The sequence below is a fragment of the Galleria mellonella genome, unplaced genomic scaffold (assembly GCF_026898425.1).
Source record: "Galleria mellonella isolate WM207_F2 unplaced genomic scaffold, CSIRO_AGI_GalMel_v1 utg33, whole genome shotgun sequence".
NCBI classification, from domain to species: Eukaryota; Metazoa; Arthropoda; class Insecta; order Lepidoptera; family Pyralidae; genus Galleria; species Galleria mellonella.
In genome coordinates, this window is record NW_026442079.1 from 2,376,357 (window position 1) to 2,390,267 (window position 13,911).

At 29.9% G+C, this 13,911-nt stretch overlaps 1 protein-coding gene across 3 annotated transcripts; it reads left to right on the plus strand.

The window, feature by feature from the left end:
- The first annotated feature begins 8,946 nt into the window (after positions 1-8,946).
- On the plus strand, positions 8,947-12,785 carry LOC113518839 (uncharacterized). 3 transcript variants are annotated; one of them, XM_031911542.2, is made up of 3 exons: positions 8,947-9,149; positions 9,975-10,197; positions 11,114-12,785. In XM_031911542.2, exons 2-3 carry the CDS (start codon positions 9,976-9,978, stop codon positions 11,363-11,365), a joined length of 474 nt encoding a protein of 157 aa, XP_031767402.1. In that variant the 5' UTR covers positions 8,947-9,149; position 9,975; the 3' UTR covers positions 11,366-12,785. The 3 variants fall into 3 exon arrangements, with proteins under 3 accessions (XP_031767402.1, XP_026759657.1, XP_052752597.1); XM_026903856.3 differs by lacking the exon at positions 8,947-9,149 and adding an exon at positions 9,156-9,465; XM_052896637.1 differs by lacking the exon at positions 8,947-9,149 and adding an exon at positions 9,616-9,753.
- The last annotated feature ends 1,126 nt before the right edge of the window (positions 12,786-13,911 follow it).

Here is a 13,911-nt window from a genome sequence, read left to right on the forward strand (position 1 = left end):
TTCAAATTAATGTATTGACAGTCAATTATCGTTTTGCAATATTTTTCAACCGAATTGACATTTCTCAAACTTCAAAAAAGAAGGAGGTTCTTAATCCGGTCCTATTTTTTTATGCTTGCTACCTTATAATTCCGTCAGTTCTAAACCGATTTGTAAAATTCTTTTTTATCTGAAACGATATACTTACAGATAGATCCCATAGAAATATATTCAAACTCGTTTTATCGTTAGTTTTTAAATAAAATTTCTTCTTTAATTATTTTTTATAGTTTCATAACAAAAGAATTAATTTTCTTATAAAATATTGGGTGATTGGATCCGAAAGCTTTGATAAGCTTTTAAATAAAAATATAACAACGTGCATTATTACCTTACAGTTGTTATAGAGACGAGTTCTGCTATATGCTAATATGGCATTAATTATTCTATCCGATGGAAGAGATTTGGCTTCTTACCTGTTTTTGATACCTTCCAAAGCAAAACAATAATGCGCCTGTTTCAGTCTGGAAGGTAAAATAGCCGTCCAATGACAAGTTACATGATCCATAATGCGTTAAGTTTCATGAATAGCGACGTAAATAAATGGCAAATTATTCATTTTCTTATCAAATCCTTGTTAAGCAATTTTGAAAAGAAAACATTTTATACTCTCTTACAATTTCTTTTGAGTATACCTACATATATCTCAATTCTAAAGGGATTTAAATAATTCCGTCTTATTATTTTTCATTAATTTTTTAATTATTTTGTTCTAAGTCTTTAAAAAAATTTTACTTTTAAATAAGAGTAAACTGTATGCCCCTTTGTTCTATTATTGTGTAGGTACATTAGTTCAATTGAGTTGATAATATATGGCTATTTTAATAAAAATAATGGCCAGCAAAATTGGCATGCCACTTAAAAAATTAAACCCAAGCTCTTTCTAAGTATGAGTCAACCAACTGAAATGACAGCCCGTGCACGATTCGTGATAATTTTCTTTAAAAGATGACGTAAGGTCTACGCATTATAGATCCTATAGTTATATTTATATTGCAAAAGTTGCAGTTGTATTAATACTTTGTTACATTAGATATATAAATAATTGTCTGTAGGTACAAATAATGCTTCCATATTAGTTAAATTGTTGAATTACATCAACATATTTTATTATTGTATGCAACTTTACAGGGATAACAAATATATTATTGTTATGCCTTAGTTCATATTATATATAATATTTAATATAATAAAATGATTTGTGGTTTTAATTGTAACCACACAATTAAAATTATACTTTTGACCAACTGGGAGTCCGATTGATATAATAATAGGTACCATTGACCTGTTTTTGATAATTTTTAGGCAAACCCCTTAAAAAAGTCTTATATCTCTCACACATTTCTTTACGCATAGCTCGAAAGCCTAACTCGCATCTTGGAATGAACTAGACACTAAACTCTTAAATATATAGGTTCATTACAATTGGCTTTAATATAAATAATAATAAGATCACAATTTGTTGGACTTAGTTAAATACATAAAATATCGTTGTTACCACTCATTTTCAGCCCCAAAGTGTCGTAAAAAGTTTCTAAGGAAACAAAATATGATCTGTCTGACCATCGTGGTTACCTACCCTTAGGGTAATGACTTTCTTCGTGACAAACAATGATTTGTTAATGAGTTCTTTTTTTATTGAAAAGTTTGATTTTCCTACAACAATAAATAAACAAAACTGCATTAACTTACAAAGTGTAATTTAATAAACTTGCCTCATAAAAAAGTATATTTAATATCTATATATGTTATATGCCTGCATAGATAATGGATTCCATGCTTTAGAGGAATAAACAAGCTGCATTATGGATCTTATGCCACATTTTAAATCTAATTAGATGTAATATAAGTCAGGTGTAAAGGAAATATCGTATGCAGTATGGCAGTCTCGTACAGTCGTCATCACGCACGCACGCATATTACTTTGTATACGAATCGCTTTAACCATATAGCAGAACAGCGCAATTTACCGTTAAAATATGTAGTGAACGTTATTACAACAAAAACAATAGTGTGAAACAGTGCATTATTTTTTTATAGAGAGACATTCTTATGTAAGTAATATTTTATCTTATAAAATTTATAAAAACCGGTACGTCGATACGGTCTGTGCGTCAAAATACCTACCACTGGGTCGATTAACTTGACCCCTTGCACACATCTGTTATCAAAAGATCACTCGGTGAACACTTTAATGAAATTAGTAACATTAATGAAATAATATTTCAAATAATGATTTTATAAAGGTACTGTTTATAATTCAAAAGAAAAATAGAAAATGGATGTAATAACTAAATCGTGCTACCAAATAGTTGTAAAATAGACGATCGTCACGTTAACATGCATAATGTATGTAAGTACTTCTCGTCTATTTAGGTATTTACATTCAACACATGCGTGATATCTTATTCAAAGAATTTTCTATCGTAAGATATCAGCTAGGATATTTCTAATACATAGGTACTTTATGTATTTATTACAAGCCTACTCGATTTTATCTGAGTATTATACTAAATTATACTAAATGGCATATTTATTACATATTATATTAGTAGTATGTCTAAGTAATTGCCTCACATTATTGTCTTGCTTTTTTATCACAATAACTATGAGTCTATCCAAAATAAATAATTTAAAAAATAAGCTGAGATACTGGATTTAAAAGTATACATGTATTGATCATAACTTAATACTAATAAAAGACATTCAAGATACAATTTTTAATTGAAGTAAATTGTTATTTTATTATACATGAGGTGCACTTATTAATAATCCATGAATTAGGTATAAAAATAAAGATTTCCTACGTCTAAGTAACAAAATTAAGTAGTTACATTAATCATCTGTTGTCAACAAATAGAAAATTATTCCAAATGAAAATTACTACGTCCAACTCTCTCGTATCTTCATTAGAATTATCATTTATGGTTAATGGTTTATTCCTATTTTATTGGATATTAACAGATACATTGTGAAAAAATAAATTATCAAAAATTTCAATAAAATTCTGTAAACTCAAGTAGACTACTGAGTAGTTATATTATGATACCTAAAGTAGGTAGAAATTAGTCCGCGTAGATTAATTCCTGTTAGATTTTATTAAAGGGAAACTTTAGAACTATACAAAAGTGTTCTGGTCTTCTGCAAAGAAAACCTCTGGCTCTCTCGTGTTTCTGATATTAAGCTTTTGTGTTACATGACTGTGAAGTGTATGGAGGCATAACATCTTAAGCTTTAGGAATGGTAATCCATGTACTCTGTAATAACAATATGCCATTCATATCTATAGGTGATTATTGCTTTCCATCAAGTCCGCTTTTAGTTATTTCAAATTATATAAAAGAGTTAATTTATGTACCTAAAAAATCTCTATTATTATAAAATTACGACTTATTCTATCACTATTAGTAAGTTCAACTTGGCAGTTGAGTAGGTGTTATCTCTCATAGTACTAAAAGAAATGAAGCCAGTAAGCAGAGGTTTTCGAAGTGACAAGTTTCCATTATTTGACAATGGTGTCTCTTTGTACGTAAGTATTTATTATGCTAAAAAGCTGTAACTAGCAACTTCGTTAGTAAAATACTTGATTGTATAATACGTGTATATGTATGACCGCTAGATTGAAACATAATACGTTGACAGTCCACCTGTTGAAAAATGGTAACCGTTATAGTTCATTTCACCGTTTCGTAAACTAAAGATTAATAACACAGTATTCTCTCTCTTAAAAAGGCGTATAGTATATTACTTTCAGACATGCCATTACTCATGGCTTGAAGCTTCGATGCAGATCCTGAAATGGTCACCAGACAATTTTAGAGTGAGCACGACCCGCCTGGCGCTCCTTAAATATGCCTCTTGTTATTCCTGAGTACTAATGATTAGTCAACAAATGTACGAGTATATAATAAGTATATCGTTACAGTATGATTTGCAGAAGGGAATTTTGATTTTTGCCCAAACGTCAAATATTTTGTTCTCTTAATCGATACGATTTCCAAAACATCTACTATTTTGCTACTTCTATATATCTTACAAGTACCAAAACTATCCAAATAAATTACCTAGATTTCTCCAGTCATTTCGCCTTTAAAAAAATAATTTCTCCAAAATTTTGTGAACACAAAATTTTCACCGAAAATTGTAAATAATACACAATTTGATGACACTGCGTTACAATAATACTGCTGCTATATAATATAATCCATATACAATAATCCAGTAAGTGTATCATAGATACTCTAGCTATCACCGTCATCGCAGATAGTAGTAAGGGTACGTAGTACCTCGCAGATATTTAGTAGTATAAAATAGGTACCTAATATAAAATGTCTGGCCAGTCCCCTTCGTATTGTAGACTAGTTAACCTTTCGATCATGGTTCAACCTTGACCGAAATATTAAGAAATTGTTTACAATTCGTTGCTTTATGTCATCAACAGATATATCTATTAAATATTATGTGTTTTATCTAGAGATTTATTGATAATATCTTTAGCTAACTAACCGAGCACTTTTTAAATAATAAATTAGAAATATTAAAATTTATTAAATAGTTTTTGAAAATTAATATATAAACGCGACGTTGCCACACTTCATTAAGTTAAAGTTGTGATCGCTCATAATCTCATATTCATTTTCGATGTGTCAAATTCTTCAAAATTGTTGAAAATACTACTCAATCAAATTCTACATACAATATTATTTTTATTTTACATACAAATTATCATCTACTTAATTTTTTTTAACATTATAAACATAAGGAATAAAATCTCGAAAATTATATATGGTACATCATATACCCATAATATAGTGTACACACTAAGGATATACATTATGAATATCAAAATTTTTTTCTTTATTTAAAAAATTAAATAAATTATAGAAAATTAAAAAAATACCCTTAAATTTAGCACATTTTTTATGCAACTAATTACGAACAAGTTGACGCCCCAATTGTGGATGGAAAGTGGTAACCGTCCCCTATAGACATGAACAGTATGGACATAACAGAGTATACTGTTTCGCCCATTATATTTCTTATGCGTTGGCATTCCTGAGAACTAAGGTATTATGCCTTTGTACCCTGTAAATGCATGCATGCATTGCCATATCCCACCCTTCAAACCGAAACATAGTGTAATGTGCATACGCACTTTTTCGTAAAATTTATAGCCAGCAGAAATAAATTATTAAAAAAAATTGTCCTCAGATTCTTCATCCTGGCGCCTGTAACTAAAAAGACCGGAGCCAGTTCCATTGGCAAAAGTGGAACTGGATTCACAGGCAAGAGTTCTTCAAATTCTTTCGGAAAAGGTGGCAACTCTATTGGGAAAAGTACCAGTTTGGGTAAAACACCCAACATTGGAAAAGTCCCTAGTAACGTTACAACACCAAAATTAACTGGGTTCACATCAAGTAATATAAGTACCAGCAGCAATAAGAACTATTCGTTAGTCGGACAATCAAATAGCAAACCTTCAGTGAGTTTGGGAATCGTTTGGATACCAAGTAAAAAGCATAAGAAAAAGGATATTGTGTATAACCACCAAAATTACGAGTATGGAAAGGAAAGATCGCCGTCAATGTATAAATTGTAAGTTATATAAGTACTTAAGTGTTATTTTTATTACTAATCTTTACCAGCGACTTAGTCTGCATGACCGGAAAATATTGATATAAGATACCAAAGGATATTTTGTATCAATCTTTCAATAAATTTAAAATTGGCATTAAAAAACATTTATTGAACAAAGCCTATAATACACAAATTTAGAATTTATTCTAATTTAACATTTGGAATTAAGAATTGAGAATTTATAATTTTTAGAATTTAAAACTTAGATAATTCAAAAGTGTCAAATTCGCAACACAAAATTATTAAAAATTATATTCATATCAAAAATATGAAATCTCTGAATGAAACATGAAATCTCTTTTTAATGTCGGTTAAAAATAAATGTGACAACCCTTACGACAAATGTGCCATGAAAACAAATTCCTATACGCAATAAACCACGGTATAAAGTCTCTTTACACTGCTATTATTAGGTTCAAACTGTGAGTATTTACTTTTTTAAATTATTATGATAATTTAAAAACTTGTAAAATAAATTTGAAGTTTCATAGCAAATAATATTGCCATGCAAATAATAATAACAGTGTAAAACAGTCTCTATATAGTGCTTTTTCGCCAATACAAATCTGTTGCCATGCTATATTCGTCGCAAGGGTTGTCACTTTTATTTTCAATCATCTTCAATACGAAGAGATTCTCAAAATGATTGTTCCTGTTTTCATATGTTGTATATGAATATTAGTTCTGAATAATGTTCTCAATTTGACTACTTTTAAATTTTCTACATGAAACTCTCAATTCTAAATATTAAATTCAATTAACTTATAAATATTACGCAACTTGACTCAACCAAGTCCGTAAGTCAGTTTAATTGAGTAGAGTGTCGAATCTAGTCCTATTAAGCAACTTCGGACAAGATTTTTTTTATGGGTGAAAATAGAATGGTGGGGTTACTATTCGATTTTCACCCATCAAAAAAAAACATGTGCTAACGGGATACGCTAGCGGAACACCAGTGAAGGGTGATAGATGAGAATGAAAACAGGTCAGTTAGCCCATCATGATGAATTCATCAGGAATTAACCATGATAGTTTCCAGGGGGAATATTGCTGCAATGGAAATCTTAGTCTCCATTACTAACAATCCCTTTCCCCTCACTTCGGACAAGTTTGGGTGAGCTAAATTTGGTCACTTAAGTCGATGTTAGGCTAAGTTTATTTAACTTGACCAAGTTCGGTCAAGTTTCGCCAAGTTTGGCCAATTTTGTCTAGTTGGATCATTTAAATCGGGTTTCGTATAATTTGACCACTTCAGTCCAATATAGTCAAAGATTACCAAGTATGGTCAAGTTTGATCAAATTAATCTTCTCCTACTATATATAACAACTTTACCGGAGGGAGACTTTGTAAAAAGTCGTTTGCTTGGGCACCTCTGTCCTATTCGTGTTTCAACCGAAAAGCAGTTGTGTTTGCATGGCTGTGTTTCGGTTTGAAGGGTAGGATATGGCGTGAATTTACAGGGTACAGAGGAATAACACCTGAGTCCTCAGGAATGATAACGCAATGGGGGGTATCATGGGTGAAACAGTATACTCTGTTATGTCCATGGCACTGCTCATCTCTATAGACGACGGTTACCACTTACCATCAGGTGGGCCGTCAGCTTGTTTGCCATTCTAAGTTGTATAAAAAAAAACTTGACAATCAATCATTCTTAAATTTACCCAAAACTTTCTAAAAAATTTAAAACATTAACAGCCGCTATATTTTATATCAAAATCTATATCATATTTTTTTTTTAAATAACCAACCTAAATTTATCAAAAATGATACCCAGCATAAAATGTACACTATTTATTAAATGTAAAAGCATAATCAATAAAAACTAAATTCTGTAATCAAAAACGTTTAAAATAATGAAATAATTAGTCAAATAATAAAACTCGGTGAATGTATCATACATTAGGAATGCACGACTTTATTAATCTGACTACTAATTATATGATTGATCAATTCATTCAGATTATTCGAATGAATTTGCCGACTACAAATTTCAATTACTGTACGTTTGTACTAGTATTCCCTAGTAGTTGTTCATGTACGAATCGGTATGAAGGTAGCTGAGTCGACCCAATGACCTGATACGACCTTGGAATGTCTTTTTTTTGTTAATGGTTAAGCAATCTGGCAATTTAGTAATATTTAGTACAAAGTAGCAACATTATTGATATACTTTTTTTTTATGGGTGATAATGGAATGGTAGCCCCGCCCGCGCTATTGGTATACACTGGCGGGGCACCAGTGAAGGATGATAAATGAGGATGAAGCAGGTCAGTTAGCCCATTGTGACGAATTCAACAAGAATTGTTCACGATGGTTTCCAGGGGAAACCACGTGGAGGTCGACCTGATAGTGTATTGCTAGCAATGGGTTCATTAGACCCCATTACTAACAATCCCTTCCCCCCAACATTTGACACTTGTCAAAGTAAATTTGTAGTAATTAATTATGATGTATATTTCAAATGAAAAGAGTGGACCAACTCGAATCGAAAATTGACAATTAAGTCGAAACCGAATTACTAATTAGTAAAATCTTTCGAATACCAAAATTAGTATATTACTAATTATGTGATCGAATTATACAATTAGTAATTACTAATTAATCAAATTACAAAATCATTCGAATTTGTGCGCCACTACATACGCTTATAGGTAGCAGTTCTACGGCATTTTCTTTTTACGCTCAGCACGACACTTATTCTTAAAGTCTATTACAAACATATTTTAGCTATTGAAGTCTTATATCATTTTCTTTCAAATTTTGAATTTAGTATAAAAGAAAATGACAAAACACTTCTATTATTAAAACAGGTTTTTGCGACGTTTCATTTTTTTTTATGAAATAATAGTGTTAATGTAAGACAGAGACAATTTTTTTTTATCTATTATAGTATTCTGTTACTTTCTTTCAAATTAGGAATTTAACACCAAAGACAGAGACAAAACAGTTCAATAGCTAAAATAGATTTATGACACTTAACATTCTTATGAATAAGGGAGTTAATCTATAACACAGATAGAACTATTCTGTTTTCTTTATCGAGTACTAGTGATCGAACCGGCCTTGGCTTCCCAAGAGTAGATACATAGAAAATAATATATCTGTATCAGTCACTATTATGTAGCTTACTACAGGTGAAAGAATTTATTCCAGACAAATTATCTTTTTGAAGACTAGGCAGCATGGTCTCCGACCTTAGCCTGTTCCAAACGGAACAAACGTACTAAAAAAAAAAAAAAAAAATGAAAGAATTTTTAAAATCGGTTTAGTTTTTGAGTTTATCCATTACAAACAAACAAACTATTAAATACTTCTGCTTTATAATACTAGTAGTATAGTATAGATGTCAAACAGTAATACCAACTTGCCAGCGACGCCAAAGTGCCTGACTTAAGCCGGTGACAGTGTATAAAGTCAAAATGTCCCATTCAGCAATAAATAATACCTAAATAAATAAAAATTAAACAAGTGAGTGAGGTGACATCATGCATCATAATTTATTTAGCAAGTTATTTAGGTCTAATCCATAGTGTTCTATCAATCTTGTTTAGGTATTTCTGCATAAAACATAGTTGATTTGAATAGATTTTTTAAAATAAATTGTATTTTTTAACTAAAAGTTTTTATAACAAAGTAACTATTTTCTACTTATTTTGTATTTGAACTTTTTGGATAAAACTTATGTTTTTTACGCTATGGAAATGCAAGACAACAACTTTCAGACCATTATAAGTACATGGCGTCGTATATCTGGAGAGGAAATAGAATCCTCTGTTCCAACAAGGTAATAATTATATTATCTGCCTATAGGTGCAATAAGAGTTGTTTTATTAAGTATTGTATACCGGCATAGGTATGTTATATCTGTACTACCGTGTGGTAGTAATACGATACCTTTGGAGCCTTCTGGAATTCTTTTTATATATCTTCTAAGTAATATGTGTATAAGTATCCTTAAAATTTTCCAATATTTGTTTATATGTTTTCACATATTGAAATTAAAATATATTGTAACTCAAGAAACTATATTTGTCATTGCTGAGTGTTGACAAATTATTCAATCCCAACACTGGTAAATTAAATTTAAAAAGATGTTTATATGTTGTCTCACAAAAGCAGAACAGTATTGTTTATATTGCACCATAATTCAGTATTTACTATATTTGATACATAAACACAGTTCATAATGTAGCAAAAAAAGGTTTTAATCTTTTTTACTAAATTATACTTACCATAACTCACAGGATATTCTTTATTTATCTGTTAAAATTTTAAATATTATTTTCTTTTCAGTATGTCTGGTGATTCTAATGAATATGATTTTCAAAAGAAGAAAGATGAAGACAGCCATTTATTAGTTCCGTCATTAGTATCAGAAAAATCAAAATCCCCACTAGCAGCCATTGCCACAGCTGAAGTTGCAACAGCCACTGTTGACTTGCCTTCAGCCAATATTGGAGATTCAAGTACAGAAGAGAAACAGGAACTTATGAGGCAAGATAGCGATGACACCAAAGTACGTAACTTTGATACTTAATAGTTCTTACCTGTGACTTTGTTTGTGTGAATCAATATATAAAGTATCTTATGTGGTAGAATAAAGTATACTTGTATTCTATATTTCATTTAGATATAATCAACTGTTTAAGCATGATAAGTAAAAAATCAAATCCTTGAAAATTTTATAATATTACACATACACAGATACTAGGGTGTTCCAAAAGATTAAAGTTTTTTTTTCATACACTTTTTAATTTATTTGTATTGTCAAAATAATTTTACATGTAATGTGGGATCATGGCAACTTATGCTGAGTGTCATCGATATATGTCAGTAATTGTGGACTAAGACAAACATAAGCTAATATGTAGATATGCTTGTTTTTGCTCTCTGTTACTTTTTTTTATGCAACTTTGAATGGCAAACAAGCTAATGGCCCTCCTGATGGAAAGTAGTAACTGTCGCTTATAGACATGAGAAATACCGTGGACATAACAGAGTATACTGTTTTGCCCATGAAACTTTCCATATGTTGCTATTCCTGAGGACTCAGGTGTTATTCCTCTTTACCCTTTAAATTCACTGACATATCTCACCCTTCAAACTAAAACAGCCATGCAAACGCAACTGCTTCACGGTAGAAACACGAATGAAACAGAAGTGCCCAAACAAACAACTTTTGTACAAAGTCTCGTTCTAGTATTTTGTCAGTAAACATATTTCTTTTAAATCAGGTAACATGTTAGTTGAATTTCACGTTTAAATAATATGAAACAATATTTATCATCAAATAATAGGTTTATTACTTATTATTTCATGATAAATAATTCAGCAAAATATCTTATTTTTTATTCAGAAGTAAAATAGTAAAAGGATCAAAAATGATGCTATTACATACAGATTGAAAATGACTTCCTTTTATTTGTTTATAGGAAGTAGCTGGAGATATTAATGAAAAGGATGACAAGTATAGCGACTACCTTGAAAACAATTCTGATGAAGAAAATAAATCATCTGAAAATAAATGGGAGAAAGACAAACTTAGTGATAAAGTAGACAGTGTATACTTGAGACCGCCTCCACCAAATAAAGCTCGCTCAACGGCTTCCACACCAGAAGAAGAAGACTGTGGTGTCAAATGCCTATATTACACTCTTCAATGCTGCGACTGTGTATTAATGTAAGCAGCTATCTTGTGCCTAATCTCCGATCACTACAATGTACCTCATTTTAATTAAATTAGCTATATGTAGTTAAAAATCAAATTACACTATTAATTTGTGTTATTTGGTTAATTAGTGTCAACTAAAAATAACTTTACTCTTCACTAATGGTTATTGTATTATGTATGCAAAAATCTTGGGTGGAATATAATTCACTAAATATCATTTAGTTCCTATAGTAAATGTCCATATATATAATATGGAAGCATAACAAAGCGGCCTCCACATATGTAGTCAAAGAATTTTTTGACATTTCTTAGCTACCAATACATTTTTCATTTGTCTCAAGGGCCAGAACTGTAAATCTAGACAGATCAATATAAATTCATCACTTGTGATAGAGATTAGGATTTATTTAGTTGGATATCAAGGTGGTGATTTATTAATCAATCTGTGATTGAAATATCTCTCCATTCTCCTATAATAACTAGGGTTTTTATTTAAAAAAAAGTGGTATTTTAATTGCTCATCTTTGTAGACAATAAGTATTTTAATTTTAAATTTGTTAATGCCAGTTTAAAAAAAAGTGTATGCTGAATCAGAAAATAAGGTTGTATATGACAGCGTGCAGTTGATGTTCTCTTTTATTATGTAATAATTTATGACTATTTTCATAAATATTACGAATGATAAATTCTTGAATGTGATACCATATGCATATTATTTAGGATAAAATAGTTTATCATTTAATCTTTTGTTTTACATAACTCCTAATATTCTTGTGTGTAAAAGTATTGTTTATAAGGATAATATTTTTGAGAAGTAATAAAATTGTTGTAATGCTAATATGCTGAATTGTCACTGACATTTTGAATACATATTATGTGTATGTAATTTCTAGACATTATATATTCAATGATAAACATGCTCATTTGTAACAGAAACACTACTATTGATTCAAAAGTAATAAAATAAATATATTTTTTTCTGAATTATGTATATATACATATACAATTCATAAGTTGATGTACCTATTTACATTCCAGGATAATACAAACTTAACAAATAATTTGTGATAAAATTTTGTTACTTTATTTCTAACATTGATTTTTTATGTTTACTATTAAGTATATTTAGGTGGGTATTTACAAAGATGATTTTCTTAACAAGAAGATAATATTTAAAGGCTGGCAGTATTCATTCCTTTAAATGTCAGTTGATGATTACACTTGAATTTTTGTTTAATTTTATGATTTGTATGGCTTTATAATTGAATTTACTTTTTTTTAAGGTTTTGAAAGTAATGCCATTATTATAAAAAGGAGAAAATGTGTTCTAGATTATAATGTATATTTTTTATAAAATACGTTTAATATAAAATTTCAATATTACTTATACATTTTGTATTTTCATAATATAAATAAATTCTAATAAAAGTACATGTTTTTATTGATTTCTCACGATCGTTAATTATATAAGACCTGCAGTCAATTCCATACCGACTTGTAGTCTGTTTTTATAGAACTTAGTGTAAGTATAATCAAGCTATGTTGAATTCATCAGAGAAACGCAGCTTAAATAAAATTAATAACAAATCGATATTAGTAGACGTGTCTCTTGGTCTGATCAATTATTTATTCGTTCACATTTTCATTAAGATGTCCACAACTTTAAAAACTCGACATTTTAGCAGTTTCATTTTATGGTGTACATTCCACTTATAAAGCTATAAAACAATGGATAAACAGTTGTACTCGTACAAAAATCCATTTTCAAAGAATCATTAAATTTCATATACAAGTTTTTGGTTAGAAATAAATACTTATAACAACATTTTTGAAAATCTGTCTCCTAAAAGGGTAAAATAGGGACTGAAAGTTTATATGACTTTTCGTCATTTTTAAAGTACAAAATACAACTGATTTGAGAACCTCTTTATCTTTGAAGTCGGTTGAAAATAAAAAAATTGCCACCTTTGAATGTAATTTTAAAAAATTATAACCATTTCAGATCTATACATAAAAATAAATAGTAAATTTTAAAACCATTATTTAGATTTTTTTTATGTTCAACCGACATCAAAAAGAAGGAGGTTCTCAATTCGGTTGTACTTCTTAGGGTTCTGTACCTCCAAAGAAAAAAACGGAACCCTTACAGGATCACTTCATTGTTTGTACGTCTGTCCGGCCAACCGTCTGTCCAGACTTTTTCTTAGGAACGCGTGGAGGTATCGAGTTGAAATTAATATCTTATACTCAGGTGTGTATTATAGTTAGACATGAATTTACAGGGTACAGAGGAATAACATTGAGTCCTCAGGAATGGCAACGCATGGGGGATATCATGGCCGAAACAGTATACTCTGTTATGTCCCTAATACTGCACATGTCTATAGGCGAGGTTTCCACCAGGTGGGCCGTCAGCTTGTTTGCCATTCTAAGTGGTATTAAAAAAAATATTGTCGTCTGAGCATATTATTAAATTGATTTGGGAAGCTGACGTTGGAAACGAAGAATAAAAATTATAATGATCTAGTAAAATTCAATGTTAAATTGTACAATATTTAT